The sequence below is a fragment of the Salvelinus namaycush genome, chromosome 27 (genome assembly GCF_016432855.1).
Source record: "Salvelinus namaycush isolate Seneca chromosome 27, SaNama_1.0, whole genome shotgun sequence".
Lineage (NCBI taxonomy): Eukaryota > Metazoa > Chordata > Actinopteri > Salmoniformes > Salmonidae > Salvelinus > Salvelinus namaycush.
Window position 1 is genome coordinate 23,011,914 of NC_052333.1, and position 21,301 is coordinate 23,033,214.

At 45.4% G+C, this 21,301-nt stretch overlaps 1 protein-coding gene across 2 annotated transcripts; it reads left to right on the forward strand.

Annotated features, from left to right (window-relative positions):
• Window positions 1-21,057, forward strand: LOC120022821 (cleavage and polyadenylation specificity factor subunit 1). 2 transcript variants are annotated; one of them, XM_038966824.1, is made up of 35 exons: window positions 1-171; window positions 704-865; window positions 1,006-1,033; window positions 1,307-1,440; window positions 1,637-1,717; window positions 1,789-1,937; window positions 2,221-2,367; window positions 2,577-2,716; window positions 2,822-2,932; window positions 3,904-3,997; window positions 4,207-4,294; window positions 4,758-4,910; window positions 5,574-5,625; window positions 7,359-7,453; window positions 7,558-7,632; window positions 7,841-7,921; window positions 8,938-9,171; window positions 9,384-9,525; window positions 9,683-9,861; window positions 13,818-13,960; window positions 14,189-14,381; window positions 14,675-14,881; window positions 15,009-15,098; window positions 15,237-15,392; window positions 16,526-16,886; window positions 17,011-17,095; window positions 17,246-17,387; window positions 17,607-17,759; window positions 18,038-18,214; window positions 19,443-19,509; window positions 19,605-19,652; window positions 19,849-20,004; window positions 20,215-20,344; window positions 20,512-20,650; window positions 20,814-21,057. In XM_038966824.1, exons 2-35 carry the CDS (start codon window positions 722-724, stop codon window positions 20,859-20,861), a joined length of 4,422 nt encoding a protein of 1,473 aa, XP_038822752.1. In that variant the 5' UTR covers window positions 1-171; window positions 704-721; the 3' UTR covers window positions 20,862-21,057. The 2 variants fall into 2 exon arrangements, with proteins under 2 accessions (XP_038822752.1, XP_038822753.1); XM_038966825.1 differs by having other exon boundaries at window positions 160-249.
• Window positions 21,058-21,301: the final 244 nt, after the last annotated feature.

Below are 21,301 nucleotides of genomic sequence, written 5' to 3' on the forward strand. Positions count from 1 at the left end.
GCCGAATTCAGTTTAGCTGCTCACGTTGGTCGAATGGATCTCTGCGAAATGATTGAATGAAAATAACTAAAGCCAGTTATTATTTTTTGCAATTGGAGCGTATGAATTATGCTGTAATAAAAGTGAAAGGCAAGACTCTAACTGGAAACTATCGTAGCTTATTCATGATAGGTAGGTTTATGTGATAAAATACTGGAACACCTTGAAGCTAAGCTAGCTAACAGACGCGAGTGGAGCATTAATTAGCAAGTAAGACAAACTGCTATGCTGATTAGCTAGCTAACTAAAAACTATTTAGCTACATATCTAGATGGCTAACTCATTGGAAAGATACTGTAGCTAGTATTCTCCCAAATAAAGTAATAACAAGTAGAAGACGTGCTTCGTTCCTGAAACGATAACGTTACATTGTTTGGCTCGTTGCGGGGCGAAGCAAGTAGACACGCGATCCAGCTAAAATCATCTTCATTGACCTGTAAACCACTGTGTTACCAGCTTGCTAACAATCATCCCTGCCTGGATTGTATTCAAGCCTGACACCAATATGTTGATCCACAGTGTAACGTTACAACGTAGCTATTTATTCTAGCATGCTAAGTAGTAACGTTACTGGTGCAATATCCATAGACGTGTCTTCTAATAAATGCTTATCCAGATAAAAATCGAACATAGGCCAATAACTGATCTCTGCTGTAACGTTAAGGTGCTGAGGGCTTGCAGGATGTATGCCGTATACCGCCAAGCCCACTCCCCCACCGCCATCGAGTTTTCTGTCTACTGTAACTTCATCTCCAACGTGGAGAAAAACCTGGTCGTCGCTGGAACATCTCAGCTTTACGTCTACAGGATCATTCACGATGTGGAGGTCAAGGAACTTTTAGCTATGTTCATTTCTCGATCACTGATTAAAAAAGTACAATGACAAAGATTGTAACTACCCTTTCGTGGGCATATTTTTCTTCTCGAAATCCAGTTTATGTTCACATCTTTCTCTTCATATTTCAGAATGCCTCAAAGACAGACAAATCACCAGGTATGTCCAAAACTGCCTTGCACTCTAGCAACATTCTGATGAGAGAAGAGCTAGTCTGGTGGAAATCTGAGACCTAGGGGCTGGGCAACAGTTCCACTATGCTGTAACACTGGGATGCAACCTGTCTGTTTAGACAGACTAGTGCACCACTGACTGTATGCTATTATTATGTTGTCAGCCTTCCTTAGACATGCACGTGTCAACATTTCAGACCATCTCGGACACCTGATTTCTTCTTTGACACTTCCTTGATCTCTTCCTTGTCCTCTGCAGATGTCAAGAGTCGTAAGGAGAAGTTGGAGCAGGTGGCTTGTTTCTCCTTGTTCGGTAACGTCATGTCTATGGCCTCTGTTCAGCTAGTAGGAGCCAACAGAGACGCTCTCCTGCTTAGCTTCAAAGATGCTAAGGTACCTGAGATGTCTTAATTGATTGTTTTACTAATCCTAAACTCACAGCTTTCATATTCCAGGTTACTTTGGCCTACTTTATTCTTTCAAAATCAATTGATCATGTGTCAGTAGCTATATGTAGTAGGTGCAAGCAGTCTACCCTATAAAATGTCTCTGGCTGCTTTTTACAATGTCCTGGTTGTGTTTACTCCAGCTGTCAGTGGTGGAGTATGATCCAGGAACACATGATCTGAAGACTCTCTCGCTTCACTTCTTTGAGGAGCCAGAGCTGAGGGTAAGAGGAAATGAACTGTGCTCGAAAAACATCCAAAGTTGTGTCTTAATCCATAATTGTTCTATCTCTAGGATGGGTTTGTCCAGAACCTGCACATCCCCATGGTACGTGTGGACCCAGAGAACCGCTGTGCTGTGATGCTGGTGTATGGAACTCAGCTGGTGGTGCTGCCATTCAGAAAGGACACACTTACTGACGAACAGGAGGGAGTAGTGGAAGGGTATGCAGGCATACTGAATTTCATCGTTTGATTTATTTAGCTAGGATAGTCCCTTCAGTAACATTTGCCACAGTTTTTTTCCAGGGAGTCCTACAATCCATAGCATCTTGTAGTGATATTTAGGATACCTATAGCAATGCACAAAGGTTATTATCAAATAAAATCACATTTATTATCAAATAAACTAAACACTTGAGTTGTAATACGTTTTTTGATGGGTTTTGGATTTGAGGATTTATCATCAGCCATCTTGCCTCGTGTTTTTCTTTTACCACACATGCAGGCCCAAGTCGAGCTTTCTTCCCAGCTACATCATAGATGTCCGTGAGTTGGATGAAAAGCTTCTGAACATCGTAGATATGAAGTTCCTCCACGGTTATTATGAGCCCACATTGCTCATCCTGTATGAGCCCAACCAGACGTGGCCTGGGTCAGTACACCACAACAGCACCTGTCCTCTCTGTTCCGTCTGTCTAAGGAGTCCTCCCCCCGAAACAAAAGTCTGCTGACGAGTTAACATGAAGAAGGCTAGGAACTTATCCCCCCTTGTTGGAACTTAGCTATGTCTTTTTCAGACCTGTTTATGACTGGTAATATTGTGGTGTCTAACTCCAGTCTGACCATGTCCCCCTGCTCCAGGCGTGTAGCAGTGAGACAGGACACATGCAGTATCGTAGCCATCTCTCTCAACATCATGCAGAAGGTTCATCCTGTCATCTGGTCCCTCGGCAACCTGCCCTTTGACTGCACACAGGTCATGGCTGTTCCCAAGCCCATCGGTAATCTCTCACTCACTGGGTTCATACTGTATGTTCAGCGTTATATATGGAGACTTGTATGATCAGTTTAGAGATCATATGAATGTATTCCTGTTGTATTTCTAGGTGGTGTGGTGGTGTTTGCTGTCAACTCCCTGTTATACCTCAACCAGAGTGTTCCTCCATATGGCGTGTCACTCAACACACAGACCACAGGGACCACCGCCTTCCCCCTGCGTAAGTACTGACTGAGGACATTGTTCTCAAGCTCACTCCGTATAGAAACCAAAGCAGCCTAGTTAATATTTCTAAGAAATGTATACCATGCCAAGGAAAGTCATTTGGTCAAATCAAATTTCATTTGTCACATGCGCCGAATACAACAGGTGAAATGCTTACTGTGAAATGCTTACTTACAAGCCCTTAACTAACAATGCAGTTTTAAGAAAATAAGAGTTAAGAAAATATTTACTGAATAAACTAAAGTAATAAAAAAAAGTAATACAAAATAACAATAACGAGGCTATATACAGGGGATACCGGTACTGAGTCAATGTGCAGAGGTACAGGTTGTTTGAGGTAATATGTACATGTAGGTAGGGGTAAAGTGGCTATGCATAGATAATGAACAGCGAGTAGCAGCAGTGTAAAAAAAAAAAAAAAAAATGCTAATAGGGGGTCAATACAAATAGTCCAGGTTGCCATTTGATTAATTGTTCAGCAGTCTTATGGCTTGGGGGGTAGAAGCTGTTAAGGAGTCTTTTGGAGTAGTTGCCATACCAGGCGGTGATATAACCGGTCAGGATGCTCTCGAAGGTGCAGCTGGAGAACTTTTTGAGGACCTGAGGGACCATGCCAAATCTTTTCAGTCTCCTGAGGGGGAATAAGCGTTGAATAGACCATGATAGATTGTTGGTGATGTGAACACCAAGGAAGTTGAAGCTCTCCACCCGCTCCACTACAGCCCCGTCGATGTGAATGGGGGCGTGTTCGGCCCTCCTTTCTCTGCCAGGTCTCAGACCTCCCTATAGGCTGTCTAATCGTTGACGGTGATAAGGCCTACCAAGGTTGTGTCGTCAGCAAACCTAATGATGGTGTTGGAGTCGTGCTTAAGCTGCAATATACCTGCAGGTATAACGCTTCATAACGTGTTAAAATTATGTATGAGCCTTTATGTCTTCTAATAAGGCTGTGTGTTGGTGTTTCAGGTATACAGGAGGAGGTGAAAATCACTCTAGATTGTTCCCAGTCCTCCTTCATTGGCTCTGACAAGATGGTCATCTCTCTGAAAGGAGGAGAGATGTGAGTAGAGCACAGAACAGTTGTGTTGGGATTTATTAGCTGTGTGTATTTATTTGCCGTAAATGCTTTATTAGACCTTGTTAAAGCGATGTTTTGTGCCCTCCAACCGGTGTGGCGTAGTAGAAATAACTACAGCTGGAACGGCATTGTATTCTGTCATGACCTTGTAAGAGTCATGCTTTGACTGTGTGCCTGTCCCCTCTCCTCAGCTATGTGTTGACCCTGATCACTGATGGCATGAGGAGTGTCCGGGCCTTCCACTTGGACAAGGCTGCTGCCAGCGTCCTCACCACCTGTGTAAGTAGCATACAGTGTGTGTGGGTGGGTGGGTGTGTGTGTGTGTGTGGCACCGTGAGTTTACTATGAGGGCCGGTGTAAGTCTTATGGACAGATGCCGTTCCAGACGCATTACACACACACACACACACACACACACACACACACACACACACACACACACACACACACACAGAGATAATATGTGCTGACAGCAGCCCTTACTTGACAATTTACTGCATTATGCGCAAACTCATGTACAGAGGGAGGGGAGAGAAAAAGGGAAGCGAGGGGGAAGAGAGTGCATTAGAGAGTTTTTGGCAAAGAAGGGCTGGTGTACACACACATCCACTTAGTGTTGAAGAGAGCAGTGCAGTGATATTCACAGTCTGCTGCCAGCCGTTGGCCAAGAGAGAACTGGTCATGGAGCTGTGGAAGCATAGAGGTTCTCCTCCCCTTCACCCCTGTCCCTCGTCCCCCCCAGATGATGACCATGGAGCCTGGGTATCTGTTCCTGGGGTCCCGGCTGGGAAACAGCCTCTTGCTGAAATACACAGAGAAGTACCAGGAGAATCCAGAGAAACCACCAGTGGAAGAGGACAAAGAGAAGGAAGAGGATACCGATGAGGAGAAGCAGGTGAGTTGGTTTGGATTTGAGTTCATATGTAGATATTCTCCTCTGTCTGGTCCTTGTGGCATATTGCTGTGTGTGATTCTGGATTAGCTGAGGCATAATTGATCAGATTGAGTTTGAAAATGTAGCCAGTTGTAAATGGATGTTGATGTCGCCAAAAGAGGATTCACTTTGTGGTTTCAAAAACAAGTAGCAGTCGTTGTCCTTGAATAGCTTCTGTGCTCGTGTTCAACCTATAAAGACATTTTCAGCACTTCAACTGGTGTTGTGACTGTTGTTTGACAAGCAGATGTGGAAATATGACACATGATATGTGATGATGTCGCATGTTATAGTTCACCCCTGAATTTTTTAATTTATTGTCACATACAGCAGATAGGTGCAGTGAAATGTGGTGTTTTACAGGGTCAACCATAGTAGTAAAGCGCCCCTGGAGCAAATTAGGGTTAAGTGCCTTGCTCAAGAGCACATCGACAGGTTCTTCACCTTGTCGGCTCGGGTATTCGAACTAGCGTCTTTTCTGTTGCTGGCCCAACGCTCTTACTGCCAGGCTACCTGCTGCCCGTTGTCCATTTTGTAAATAGAAATGCTAAATGAATTGCTGATGCACATTCCCATGTGTGTATTCTGATATAAATTGCATAATGACCTTGATGATAATTCCAGGAGGAACCTCCTAGTAAAAAGAAGAGGGGTGAGTCCTCTACCAAGTTGACAGGTATTTGGACAGTTGGTGTATTACAATGTCTTGGTTGTGTCTTGCATATTACCCTTCTTTACATACAGTGCCTTCAGAAATTATTCACACCCCTTGACTTTTTCCACATTTTGTTAGGTTAAACTTATTCTAAAATTGATAAAAAATAAAAAATTTCCCTCATCAATCTACACACAATGCCCCATAATGACAAAGCAAAAACAGGTTTTTAGACATTTTTGCTAATTTATTAAAAATAAATAACTGAAGTATCACATTTACATAAGTATTCAGACTCTTTACTTTGTTGAAGCCGTGATAACAGCCTCGAGTCTATTTGTGTATGATGCAACAAGCTTGGCACACTGTATTTGAGAAGTTTCTCCCATTCTTCTCTGCAGATCCTCTCAACCACTGTCAGGTTAGATGGGGAGCGTCGCTGCACAGCTATTTTCATGTCTCTACAGAGATGTTTGATCGGGTTCAAGTCCAGGCTCTGGCTGGGCCACTAATGGACATTCAAAGACTTGTCTCGAAGCCATTCCTGTGTTGTCTTGGCTGTGTGCTTAGGGTCGTTGTCCTGTTGGAAGGTGAACTTTCACCCCAGTCTGAGGTCCTGAGCGCTCTGGAGCAGGTTTTCATCAAGGATCTCTCTGTACTTTGGTCCGTTCATCTTTGCCTCGATCCTGACTAGTCTCCCAGTCCCTGCCACTGAAAAACATCCCCACAGCATGATGCTGCCACTACCATGGTTCACTGTAGGGATGGTGCCAGGTTTCCTCCAGACGTGACGCTTGGCATTCAGGCCAAAGAATTCAATATTGGTTTCATCAGACCAGAGAATCTTGTTTCTCATGGTCTGAGAGTCTTTAGGTGCCTTTTGGCAAACTCCAAGCTGGCTGTCATGTGTCTTTTATTGAGGAGTGGCTTCCATCTGGCCTCTCTACCATAAATGCCTGATTGGTGGAGTGCTGCAGAGATGGTTGTCCTTCTGTAAGGTTTTCCCATTGCCACAGAGGAACTCTAGAGCGACCATTGGGTTCTTGGTCACCTCCCTGACCAAGGCCTTTCTCCCCTGATTACTCAGTTTGGCCGGGGGGCCAGCTCTAGGAAGAGTCTTGGTGGTTGCAAACTTCTTCCATTGAAGAGTGATGGAGGCCAATGTATTTTTGGGGACATTCAATGCTGCCTACATTTTTTGGTACCCTTCCCCAGATCTGTGCCTAGACACAATCCTGTCTCGGAGCTCTACGTACAATTCCGTCGACCTCATGGCTTGGTTTTGGCTCTGACATGCACTGTCAACTGTGGAACCTTATCTAGACAGGTATGTGCCTTTCCAAATCATGTCCAATCAATTGAATTTACCACAGGTGGACTCCAAGTTGTAAAAACATCTCATGGATGATCAATGGAAACGGGATGTACCTGAGATCAATTTCGAGTCTCATAGCAAAAGGTCTGAATACTTATGTAAATAAGGTATTTCTGTGTTTTTTGTTTTAATACATTTGCTAAAATCTCTAATAACCTGTTTTCGCTTTGTCATTTTGGGGTATTGTGTGTAGACTGAAGATTATTTTTATTTAATACATTTTAAAATAAGGCTATAACTTAATAAAATGTGGAAAAAGTCAAGGGCTCTGAATACTTTCCGATGGCACCGTATGTATGCAACTAACTAAGGTAATAAGGTCATCTATAATAATGTTCTTATATTTATGACCGCGTTTCCTCCCATGTCCCGTATCCAGCTGGTAAGAACCAACTGCCTGATGAGGTGGATGAAATTGAGGTGTACGGGAGCGAGGCGGCATCTGGCACACAGTTGGCCACTTACTCCTTTGAGGTAGGACCCCTTGTTACCCCAGTTGAAGCTTCATCAGTTCATTATTCATATTACTCCAGTCTTGGTTATTGCAGTCTTTACAATATGGTTTTGTTTGCCTCCAGGTGTGTGACAGCATACTGAACATCGGACCTTGTGCTGGTGCGTCCATGGGGGAGCCAGCCTTCCTCTCTGAAGAGGTACTTAAACACTTTAACTTTCATTCCAGATCACCCTCGCAAAAGAGGTTTCTAACCTTTAAGAGTCTCTCTGGTCCATCATGGCTGTGTTCTATTTGTGAAAGCGCTGATCAATATCTAATACCACTACCAAGGTATTTTCTCAAGCTTTTGCTATGCAAACAGTAAAACACATTAATCACCGTGTCTGGTATTTCTGTGTTCACAGTTCCAGACCAACCCAGAACCTGACTTGGAGATAGTGGTGTGTTCTGGCTTTGGGAAGAACGGAGGTCTGTCTGTGCTTCAGGTAAATGCGCTACTCAGCCTGGTAAATGCTCTACTCAGCCTGGTAAATGCTCTACTCAGCCTGGTAAATACTCTACTCAGCCTGGTAAATACTCTACTCAGCCTGGTAAATGCTCTACTCAGCCTGGTAAATGCTCTACTCAGCCTGGTAAATGCTCTACTCAGCCTGGTAAATGCTCTACTCAGCCTGGTAAATGCTCTACTCAGCCTGGTAAATGCTCTACTCAGCCTGGTAAATACTCTACTCAGCCTGGTAAATACTCTACTCAGCCTGGTAAATGCTCTACTCAGCCTGGTAAATGCTCTACTCAGCTTGGTAAATGCTCTACTCAGCCTGGTAAATGCTCTACTCAGCCTGGTTAATGCTCTACTCAGCCTGGTTAATGCTCTACTCAGCCTGGTTAATACTCTACTCGGCCTGGTAATACTCTACTCGGCCTGGTTAATACTCTACTCGGCCTGGTTAATACTCTACTCGGCCTGGTTAATACTCTACTCGGCCTGGTTAATACTCTACTCGGCCTGGTAAATACTCTACTCGGCCAGGTAAATACTCTACTCAGCCTGTCTTTTGTATTTCTGTGCAAGTGCATGCTTGTGGATGCACTGTTCTAAGACCTGTGGTGGCGAGGCCTGTCTACCTCAGGTTCAGTGACGGTGCTACAGAGAAGAACCACTCTGGGTTTACCAGGGCTGCTGCCTCAGAGGTCAATGGAGCAGCTTATAAACCACCCAGACACACTTATACATGCATTCATGGAAAGAACATTGTGAAGACTTATAAATTACTGCACTGATCAAAAAAAAACTATGTGAAGAGCTTATATTTTCAGTGTCAGCTTTGAGAGTGGTTGATTCAGTTATTCCCTCTGGCGATAGTTCTGTGGTTATTGATGACTGTTTTGTGTGGCCCCTTGTCCTCCCAGAGGACCATCACTCCCAGGTGGTCACTTACTCCTAGGGGTCATTGTTCTGTTATTGATCATTGATGATCGTTTTTGTCCTGGCCCCTCCCAGAGAAGCATCCGACCCCAGGTGGTCACCACCTTTGAGCTGCCAGGTTGCCATGACATGTGGACTGTCATCTCCAATGAGGTCAAGGAGAAAGTCAAAGAGAAAGACAAGCCCCCTGCAGCTGAGGGAGAAGGTGAGACCCCTGAGGAAGAAGAGGAGAAGACGGAGCCTGCGCCAGTGGAGGACGATAAGAAAAAACATGGCTTCCTGATTCTCAGCAGAGAGGACTCCACCATGGTACACCCACACCTCCCACCACATCTCTACACAGTACAGTACACACTGCACCCCGAGACACACTCCGCTCTACACAGCAGTCTGAAAGGGAGCTTTTTCCTCTCCTACAGTGCTCCAGCACGTTTAGATTGAGTCTGTGATGTTGATTGAGTTAAGGGTAATGATTGAGGTCTATTGAAAGTAACTGGAACCCCTCCTGTGTGGTCCTCTAGATCCTGCAGACGGGCCAGGAGATCATGGAGCTGGACACCAGTGGTTTCGCCACCCAGGGGCCCACTGTGTTCGCTGGGAACATCGGAGACAACAAATACATCATCCAGGTCTCCCCCATGGGCATACGGCTACTGGAAGGAGGTAGAGAGATCTGTCCGTCTTTCAATCAAAGAAGAAAATAATCCATGATCCTCTGTGTCCCTACCCGTCACTCTCATCCTCTCTTTCACTGACTGTCAAGCACTTTGTGACAACTAAAGGGGCTTTGGAAATACTTTTGATTTGATGTTCCTTCCAGTGACCCAGCTGCACTTCATCCCGGTGGACCTGGGTTCTCCCATAGTGCAGTGCTCTGTAGCGGACCCCTATGTGGTCATCATGACAGCAGACGGAGTGGTCACCATGTTTGTCCTGAAGACCGACTCCTACATGGGCAAGACCCACCGGCTGGCCCTGCAGAAACCACAGATAGCTGCTGTGAGTCACTGATACGACACTACATAACACATTACACTACAGCCTGGCCCTGCAGAAACCACAGATAGCTGCTGTGAGTCACTGATATGACACTACATAACACATTACACTACAGCCTGGCCCTGCAGAAACCACAGATAGCTGCTGTGAGTCACTGATACGACACTACATAACACATTACACTACAGCCTGGCCCTGCAGAAACCACAGATAGCTGCTGTGAGTCACTGATACGACACTACATAACACAACACATTACACTACAGCCTGGCCCGGCAGAAACCACAGATAGCTGCTGTGAGTCACTGATACGACACTAACTAACACAACACATTACACTACAGCCTGGCCCTGCAGAAACCACAGATAGCTGCTGTGAGTCACTGATAGGACACTACATAACACAACACATTACACTACAGCCTGGCCCTGCAGAAACCACAGATAGCTGCTGTGAGTCACTGATATGACACTACCTAACACATTACACTACAGCCTGGCCCGGCAGAAACCACAGATAGCTGCTGTGAGTCACTGATACGACACTACCTAACACATTACACTACAGCCTGGCCCTGCAGAAACCACAGATAGCTGCTGTGAGTCACTGATACGACACTACCTAACACAACACATTACACTACAGCCTGGCCCGGCAGAAACCACAGATAGCTGCTGTGAGTCACTGATACGACACTACCTAACACATTACACTACAGCCTGGCCCTGCAGAAACCACAGATAGCTGCTGTGAGTCACTGATATGACACTACCTAACACATTACACTACAGCCTGGCCCTGCAGAAACCACAGATAGCTGCTGTGAGTCACTGATACGACACTACCTAACACATTACACTACAGCCTGGCCCGGCAGAAACCACAGATAGCTGCTGTGAGTCACTGATATGACACTACATAACACAACACATTACACTACAGCCTGGCCCGGCAGAAACCACAGATAGCTGCTGTGAGTCACTGATACGACACTACCTAACACAACACATTACACTACAGCCTGGCCCGGCAGAAACCACAGATAGCTGCTGTGAGTCACTGATATGACACTACATAACACATTACACTACAGCCTGGCCCTGCAGAAACCACAGATAGCTGCTGTGAGTCACTGATATGACACTACATAACACATTACACTACAGCCTGGCCCTGCAGAAACCACAGATAGCTGCTGTGAGTCACTGATATGACACTACATAACACATTACACTACAGCCTGGCCCGGCAGAAACCACAGATAGCTGCTGTGAGTCACTGATATGACACTACATAACACAACACATTACACTACAGCCTGGCCCTGCAGAAACCACAGATAGCTGCTGTGAGTCACTGATATGACACTACATAACACATTACACTACAGCCTGGCCCTGCAGAAACCACAGATAGCTGCTGTGAGTCACTGATATGACACTACCTAACACATTACACTACAGCCTGGCCCGGCAGAAACCACAGATAGCTGCTGTGAGTCACTGATATGACACTACATAACACAACACATTACACTACAGCCTGGCCCGGCAGAAACCACAGATAGCTGCTGTGAGTCACTGATACGACACTACCTAACACAACACATTACACTACAGCCTGGCCCGGCAGAAACCACAGATAGCTGCTGTGAGTCACTGATATGACACTACATAACACATTACACTACAGCCTGGCCCTGCAGAAACCACAGATAGCTGCTGTGAGTCACTGATATGACACTACATAACACATTACACTACAGCCTGGCCCTGCAGAAACCACAGATAGCTGCTGTGAGTCACTGATATGACACTACATAACACATTACACTACAGCCTGGCCCGGCAGAAACCACAGATAGCTGCTGTGAGTCACTGATATGACACTACATAACACAACACATTACACTACAGCCTGGCCCTGCAGAAACCACAGATAGCTGCTGTGAGTCACTGATATGACACTACATAACACATTACACTACAGCCTGGCCCTGCAGAAACCACAGATAGCTGCTGTGAGTCACTGATATGACACTACATAACACATTACACTACAGCCTGGCCCTGCAGAAACCACAGATAGCTGCTGTGAGTCACTGATATGACACTACATAACACAACACATTACACTACAGCCTGGCCCGGCAGAAACCACAGATAGCTGCTGTGAGTCACTGATATGACACTACCTAACACATTACACTACAGCCTGGCCCGGCAGAAACCACAGATAGCTGCTGTGAGTCACTGATATGACACTACCTAACACATTACACTACAGCCTGGCCCGGCAGAAACCACAGATAGCTGCTGTGAGTCACTGATACGACACTACCTAACACAACACATTACACTACAGCCTGGCCCGGCAGAAACCACAGATAGCTGCTGTGAGTCACTGATACGACACTACCTAACACAACACATTACACTACAGCCTGGCCCGGCAGAAACCACAGATAGCTGCTGTGAGTCACTGATATGACACTACCTAACACATTACACTACAGCCTGGCCCGGCAGAAACCACAGATAGCTGCTGTGAGTCACTGATACGACACTACATAACACATTACACTACAGCCTGGCCCGGCAGAAACCACAGATAGCTGCTGTGAGTCACTGATACGACACTACATAACACAACACATTACACTACAGCCTGGCCCTGCAGAAACCACAGATAGCTGCTGTGAGTCACTGATACGACACTACCTAACACAACACATTACACTACAGCCTGGCCCGGCAGAAACCACAGATAGCTGCTGTGAGTCACTGATACGACACTACCTAACACATTACACTACAGCCTGGCCCGGCAGAAACCACAGATAGCTGCTGTGAGTCACTGATACGACACTACATAACACATTACACTACAGCCTGGCCCTGCAGAAACCACAGATAGCTGCTGTGAGTCACTGATACGACACTACCTAACACAACACATTACACTACAGCCTGGCCCGGCAGAAACCACAGATAGCTGCTGTGAGTCACTGATACGACACTACATAACACAACACATTACACTACAGCCTGGCCCGGCAGAAACCACAGATAGCTGCTGTGAGTCACTGATACGACACTACCTAACACATTACACTACAGCCTGGCCCTGCAGAAACCACAGATAGCTGCTGTGAGTCACTGATATGACACTACCTAACACATTACACTACAGCCTGGCCCGGCAGAAACCACAGATAGCTGCTGTGAGTCACTGATACGACACTACCTAACACATTACACTACAGCCTGGCCCGGCAGAAACCACAGATAGCTGCTGTGAGTCACTGATACGACACTACATAACACAACACATTACACTACAGCCTGGCCCTGCAGAAACCACAGATAGCTGCTGTGAGTCACTGATACGACACTACATAACACAACACATTACACTACAGCCTGGCCCGGCAGAAACCACAGATAGCTGCTGTGAGTCACTGATACGACACTACCTAACACAACACATTACACTACAGCCTGGCCCGGCAGAAACCACAGATAGCTGCTGTGAGTCACTGATACGACACTACATAACACAACACATTACACTACAGCCTGGCCCTGCAGAAACCACAGATAGCTGCTGTGAGTCACTGATACGACACTACCTAACACAACACATTACACTACAGCCTGGCCCGGCAGAAACCACAGATAGCTGCTGTGAGTCACTGATACGACACTACATAACACAACACATTACACTACAGCCTGGCCTTGCAGAAACCACAGATAGCTGCTGTGAGTCACTGATATGACACTACATAACACATTACACTACAGCCTGGCCCGGCAGAAACCACATATAGCTGCTTTGAGTCACGGTCATATCCTGCACTGCACAACTAAGCCAGGCAGTATTACAACACAACCGATGGATGAATGAGTGAAAAAATAGGATTGTCAGACCGGTGACTCTCTCTCCCCTACAGCAACCCCGTGTGATCACGCTGTGTGCGTTCCGTGACGTCAGCGGGATGTTCACCACAGAGAACAAGCAGACCTGTCACACTGAGGATCAAGACAGCATGTTCAAGAGCCAATCAGAGACCGAGACCATTCTACAGGACCTCAGGTAAGAGGCAATCTTACAGGACCTCAGGTAAGAGGCAATCTTACAGGACCTCAGGTATTATGTTTTTGAATAAAGTATATTGTTTTAAACTGAAGAATGAGAGCAATACCAACTTTCCCCATGGACACTTTTTTTTATTTGGGGGGGGGGGGGCGTCTCGTAGTCAGTGAAGGGCCTGTCTCACCTCAGAGTTTAGCAGTAAACCTCTCTCCCATGTCTCCACTTTAGTAACACAGTGGATGATGAGGAGGAGATGTTGTATGGAGACTGTAACCCAGCAGGCATCACCCCCACCAAAGACGAGTCCCACCCCGGCTACCGCCTCTCCTCTGGGGCCCTGGGTGGGGGGTCCGAGGGGAGGTTGGGACGAGCTGAACCTACACACTGGTGCATGATGGTCCGCGAGAACGGCGTCATGGAGGTCAGGATCAATGTCTAGTTTATCAGCATCATATTAACAATAGCTGTATCAATACACATTGTATATCATTTAGTTTACATAATTTACACATTTGTTAAGATGTTAACTGTTTAAATGCCAACATTTATACTATGGTGCTGTTTAGAGGTTGGATATAAACCTGGGAACTTTAGTTTTATGCTCAGAAATTCACAGGAACTCAGTGGCCATAGTAATGAGTGACACCACAACCGACAGGTGAACTTTATCTATACAGTAGAGCTATAGTAAAACATCTTCCTCCTGTTCTCTAGATCTACCAGCTACCTGACTGGAGACTGGTGTTCCTGGTCAAGAACTTCCCTGTTGGCCAGAGAGTGTTGGTTGACAGCTCCGCCGGCCAATCAGCAGCCCAGGGTGAGGGGAAAAAGGAGGAAGTGACACGACAAGGAGAGATCCCATTGGTCAAAGAGGTGGCCCTGGTGTCGCTCGGCAACAACCACTGCAGACCCTACCTGCTGGTGAGTTTTCAGTACAGGTATTAAAGTGGAATGACGACAGCAGAATGTGTAGCAGTAGTACTTCATTGATTCAAATTTTTGAAATTGCTTTCGATATAACTGGCTGTATGTTCTGTTTCTTTTCCAGGTCCATGTTGAACAGGAGCTTCTGATCTATGAAGCGTTCCCATATGACCAGCAGCAGCATCAGAGCAACCTGAAGGTCCGCTTCAAGAAGGTAAGAAGAGCAAGGCCATTGGACAAGCCAAGTCAACAGCTTTTAGGACTAGGCTTAATCTGTGTCTGGGAAACCAGTCCTAAAACTCCCATTCAACACTGATGTATGTCCTCTAACTGTTCTCCTGTCTCGTCTCAGATGCCCCACAACATCAACTTCCGGGAGAAGAAGTCGAAGGTGAAGAAAGATAAGAAGGCGGAGGGTCAGGTTGGTCTCAGCGAGGAGGGGCCAACGGTGGTCAAAGGTCGCGTGGCCAGGTTCAGATACTTTGAGGATATCTCAGGCTACTCTGGGGTAAGAGGTTATTTTCCTACAAGACTATATATACACAGTGCATTCGGAAAGTATTCAGACCCCTTCCCTTTTCCCACATTTTTGTTGCGTTACAGCCTTATTCTGAAATGAATTAAATTAAATGTTTTCCTCATAAATCTACACACACTACCTAATAATAACAAAGCGAAAACAGGTTTTTAGAAATGTTTGCAAATGTATAACATTTTTAAAACAGATACCTTATTTACGTAAGTATTCAGATCCCTTGCTATGAGATTCGAAATTGAGCTCCCCTGCATCCTGTTTCCATTTCTACAACTTGATTGGAGTTCACCTGTGGAAAATTCAGTTGGACATGATTTGGAAAGACACCCACCTGTCTATATAAGGTTGACAGTGCATGTCAGAGCAAAAACCAATCCATGAGGTTGAAGGAATTGTCTGTAGTGCTCCAAGACAGGATTGTGTCGAGGCACAGATCTGAGGAAGTGTACCAAAAAAATTCTGCAACATTGAATGTCCCCAAGAACACAGTGACTTCCATCATTCTTAAATGCAAGAAGTTTGGAACCACCAAGACTCTTCCTAGAGCTGGCCGCCCAGCTAAACTGAGATATCGGGGGAGAAGGGCCTTGGTCAGGGAGGTGAACAAGAACCCGATGGTCACTCTGACAGAGCTCCCAGAGTTCCTCTGTGGAGATGGGAGAACTTTCCAGATGTTTTTCAGCGGCATGGACTGGGAGACTAGTCAGGATCGTGGCAAAGATGAACGGAGCAAGTAGGCTGTGATCTCTGCCAAAGGTGCTTCAACAAAGTACTGAGGGTCTGAATACTTATGTAAATTTGATTTTTTATAATTTTGCAAAAATGTCTAAACCTTTTTTTGCTTTTTCATTATGGGGTATTGTGTAGATTGATTGGGGGGGACTATTCAATCAACTTTAGAATAAGGCTGTAACATAACAACAAAAAAGTCAAGGGGTCTGAATACTTTCCGAAAGCACTGTACATCATGGGTAACAAGGGGTACACTTGTGGATTCTCAGGTTCCCTGCAAGATAAATCTTGGAGAGGTACTGCTGTGCACGCAGACTTCATATCTACTGTAGTTCTGTGTGTTCTCATGTGTCGTTTTCTGGTTTGTGTGTCAGGTGTTCATCTGTGGCCCCTCCCCTCACTGGATGCTGGTGACGTCACGGGGGGCGATGAGGCTCCACCCCATGACGATTGACGGACCAATCGAGTCCTTCTCCCCCTTCCACAACATCAACTGCCCTAAAGGTTTCCTCTACTTCAACAAGCAGGGCGAGCTGAGGATCAGTGTTCTACCCACGTACCTGTCGTATGACGCCCCCTGGCCAGTCAGGAAGATTCCTCTGAGGTGCACCGTTCACTATGTGTCCTACCATGTGGAGTCCAAGGTGTATGCAGTGTGCACCAGCGTGAAGGACCCCTGCACTCGCATCCCCAGAATGACCGGAGAGGAGAAGGAGTTTGAGACCATAGACAGAGGTGGGACCAGTATATGCATTAGTCTGTCTCCATGACGTGCGTTTCACTTTCTCATTGGTTTATTTCTTTGTTCCTTCATTCATTCTTCCACCATTAAAATTCCTTGGTGCTGTGTTCTCCTCAGACGAACGCTACATTCCTCCTCAGCAGGAGAATTTCTCCATTCAGCTCATATCTCCTGTCAGCTGGGAGGCCATCCCTAACACACGGTAACAACTGTAGCTACTGCAGCTATCTGGAGCATAGCCTCTAACATGAGGCATATTCATTATAGATCTGATGCATGTTTATATTTAAGCATCTACGCCACAGTAGTTGGGTGTCTGTTCTGACCTTCCTCCCTATGTGATATTGGTCAGGATTGACCTGGAGGAGTGGGAACATGTGACTTGTATGAAGACTGTGGCGTTGAGGAGTCAGGAGACGGTGTCTGGGCTGAAGGGATACATAGCTGCCGGGACTTGTCTCATGCAGGGGGAGGAGGTCACCTGTAGGGGCCGGGTGAGTCACCAACACTTCTGTGACTACTGACTAGAGCCAGGAATACCTTTTTAGGCCCAAGTTCTATGCTCTAAGTTATAGTCTAAAGCAGGGGTCCAGAGTTTTTCCTAGTTGGGTCAGGTGGTCAAGAAACTCAGGACCGACAGGTAGACGATGCCATTTGAATTCATGATGTTGATTTTAGTCTGGACTTATTTCTCTCTCTACTGTTGTGTCCAGATCCTGATCCTGGATGTGATTGAGGTGGTCCCGGAACCGGGTCAGCCCCTGACGAAGAACAAATTCAAGGTTCTGTATGAGAAGGAGCAGAAGGGACCAGTCACAGCTCTGTGTCACTGCAGCGGATACTTGGTCTCTGCAATCGGACAGAAGGTGACAGACCCACCTCTGATTATACCACTACAGATGTCTCAGTCTAGATGCATTTCCCACCCACCTCTCAATATAATTCTGTTCCGATTTACATTGTTTTCATTGTGTGGCCAACATGTTGCAGTTGAATATATTATTGAATTAGCCATTATTTTAAGAACTGTTCAGAAAGCCCTTTTTAAGGAGCACAAGTACAGTATGTCAACCATCTCTCCTGTAACCCTGAGACAAAGTCCTGGTTGTGCTCACCGTGTCTGTCTATTCCTCTCTCTGTCTAGATCTTTCTGTGGAGTCTGAAGGACAACGACCTGACAGGCATGGCCTTCATCGACACCCAGCTTTACATCCACCAGATGTTTAGCATCAAGAACTTTATCCTGGCAGCTGACGTCATGAAGAGCATCTCTCTGCTCAGATACCAGCCTGAGAGTAAGACGTTGTCGCTAATTAGCAGGGTAAGACGGCAAGAATACAGAACTACTTTAGTAGTAACACAGGGAAACCGTCAACTTCAAAGTACTGTGTTCAAGTAACACGTGATTTAGTCTCTTCTGATTTGTCATTCTCTGAGGGGTTTTGTTCCATGTTAGTTTGTTGTTTATGGATTTAACTGTACATCCCAGATGAGTGTTTCTGTTCATGAAGGAAAGGAAGTACTATGTTTTTTTCCTGTGTTCCTCTGTTGGATCCCAGGGTTTCTTGTGTTGAGTTTATCTTCTAGAGAGCAGTGCTGTGCCGGAGGGGATGTTTAAATTATCAGGGTCATTGATGTTCGATCTTCATGCCAGTGTTTGAGTCTCTTCTCTTAATGCAGGGTTCCCCAATCAACATTTAGTTTTCCCCCAAAAAAGGGCTTTATTGAAGACCGAAATATTCCTCAGCACCTCCCCTTCCTCAGACGATCCCGCAGGTGAAGAAGCCGGATGTGGAGGTCTTGAGCTGGTGTGGTTACACGTGGTCTGCGGTTGTGAGACCGGTTGGATGTACTGCCAAATTCTTTAAAATGACATTGGAGGCAGTTTATGATAGAGAAATTAACATAAAATTCTGGCAACAGCTCTGCTGGACGCTCCCTCAAAATTTGAGACATCTGTGGCGTTGTGTGACACAACTGTACATTTTAGAGTGGCCTTTTTTCCCCCAGCACAATGATCATGCTGTTTAATCAGCTTCTTGTTATGCCACACCTGTCAGGTGGCTGGATTATCTTGGAAAATGAGAAATGCTCACTAACAGGGATGTAAAGTAATTTGTGCACAGAATTTGAGCGAAATACGCTTTTTGTGCGAATGGAACATTTCTGGGATCTTTTATTTCAGCTCATGAAAAATGGGACCAACACTTTTTACATGTTGCATTTTATATATTTGTTCAGTGTGTGTATATAATTGTAGTTCTTGTACATAAGACTGTAAAATCACCAGGAAATGAGGTCAGTTTTATTTTGGGAAATCTATTCCCACATGTAAATGGAGAGGCATATGTGATCGTATTCCAATGTAATCAAGGTTTCAAATTGTGTTATTGTCATACTATATCTGTTTGGGATTCTAGCGGTCAATTTGTAGTGTACAACTTATGTTCTGGCCAACCGACCTTCCACTCAAGGAAAAATCAGCCCGCGTCTGAATGCAATTGGGGAGCCCTGTCTTAATGGTTTTGTTTCGGTGTTTGGTTCCCCAGGACGCCAAGCCTCTGGAGGTCTACAGCGTAGAGTTTATGGTGGATAACAACCAGCTGGGATTCCTGGGTAAGGTTATCTAACTTTGGTAGCTAATCAGGAGAACGCTCTACCAGGCTAGAGCCTAGTCCTCTCAAAGTAAACCTGTTTTCTCTACGTTTCAGTGTCAGACCGAGACCAGAATCTGTCGGTGTACATGTATCTGCCTGAAGGTGAGTTACAACGTAAACATGGTAATACTTCTCCTACAAGCATGGAGAATATCGAATACTCAGGTTAACCACAAATGTTGTAATGCTTATCCCACAAACACCCGAATATCAAATAAAGACCGAGGTCATGTGTGATGACAAACTGCAGTTCCACTGTGTCATGATCACTGAAGTGTTACTTTGCGCCCTGCTGAAGCTAAGGAGAGTTTCGGAGGCATGCGTCTGCTGAGGAGGGCAGACTTCAACGTGGGAGCTCATGTCAACGCCTTCTGGAGGATGCCTTGTCGAGGGGCACTGGACACAGCTAACAAGAAGACCCTGGCCTGGGACAACAAACACATCACATGGTTTGGTAGGACACAACTTTGACTTTGTAATTTCTATCGACAAATACAGGGTAGGAGTAGGTCATGTGAATAAAGAGTTGTCTGATATCTTCCTTCAGTATATGTGATCAAATTCTCCTCTTGGTATGTTCTCAGAAGGATCAACATGGTGTTAATAGCTAAAAAGAGGATTTCCAGGTGCTTCAGCAGTAACTAATCCTCTTCCCTCCCTCCAGCAACTCTGGATGGAGGCCTCGGGCTGCTGCTGCCCATGCAGGAGAAGACCTACCGCAGATTGCTGATGTTGCAAAACGCTCTTACCACAATGCTGCCACACCACGCAGGATTAAACCCCAAGGCATTCAGGTAACTTGCCACACAAGGTCACTGAACTTTTTTTGGTTGGTTATCAGTATTTTCCCCATAAATCTTGTTGGCAACACTTAAATGCTTTGAAGCAACATTAAGTGGCTTTTTAGAAATTTGACACTTTGGGTAAAGACTAATGCCGTTTTTGGATCTCATTCCACCAGGATGTTGCATGCTGACCGGCGGCAGCTCCAGAACGCGGTGCGAAACATTCTGGATGGAGAGCTGCTCAACAAGTACCTGTACCTCAGCACCATGGAGCGTAGTGAGTTGGCCAAGAAGATTGGCACCACCTCTGATATAGTGAGTATTATTAGTCCCTTTGGCCTAGTTCTCTGACAAAACTAGCTATGCAAGCCAATGCATCTTAATAATGTAGCTAAATCCAATCTATAGTCCATATCAACTTGGAGCAAATAGCTATTAGTTGAGATATTTGAATAATGTATCCCTCTGTCCATTTTAGGTCTTGGATGATCTTCTTGAAGTTGACAGGGTGACTGCTCATTTCTGAGAGCAGCATCCTTGACCACGCCCCCTCAGCATGTGAGACCCAGGGTCTTCCCCCATTTTTTATATTAAATGAAAAGGAGGCTTTTTGGTATCTATTTTCTGTATGGAAATGTAAGTTTGTGTTTAATCATGTTTCTTAGAATATTTTTTTCAACAAAATATGAATTGTATGGGTCTTTATAAAATGTTATATCCATCTTGGTCTTTTAGGCTCAATAATTTGAGATCCGCACATGTAACTCACAAATCTGTCATGGGTTTCTTTGGCACTTGTAAATGATGTCCAAGGGGAGGTAGGGCACTTTAGTTGACAAACTCTTACCTTCATATTTATGAAAGTCATTTATTCAGCAGCGTAAGCTTTTGTTTTCAGTTGGAGATTTACACATTAGATTGAGCGATGCACCCAATATTTCCTTAAAATGATGAACATGAATGACT

What these genes read in the sequence shown, in the direction of transcription:
- LOC120022821 (XM_038966824.1), top strand. Translation starts at nt 722, where the DNA reads ATGTATGCCGTATACCGCCAAGCCCACTCCCCCACCGCCATCGAGTTT. An exon ending in ATACCGATGAGGAGAAGCAG is followed by an intron (nt 4,911 to 5,573) that starts GTGAGTTGGTTT and finishes TGATAATTCCAG; the next exon opens with GAGGAACCTCCTAGTAAAAA. An exon ending in GAGGTCTGTCTGTGCTTCAG is followed by an intron (nt 7,922 to 8,937) that starts GTAAATGCGCTA and finishes GGCCCCTCCCAG; the next exon opens with AGAAGCATCCGACCCCAGGT.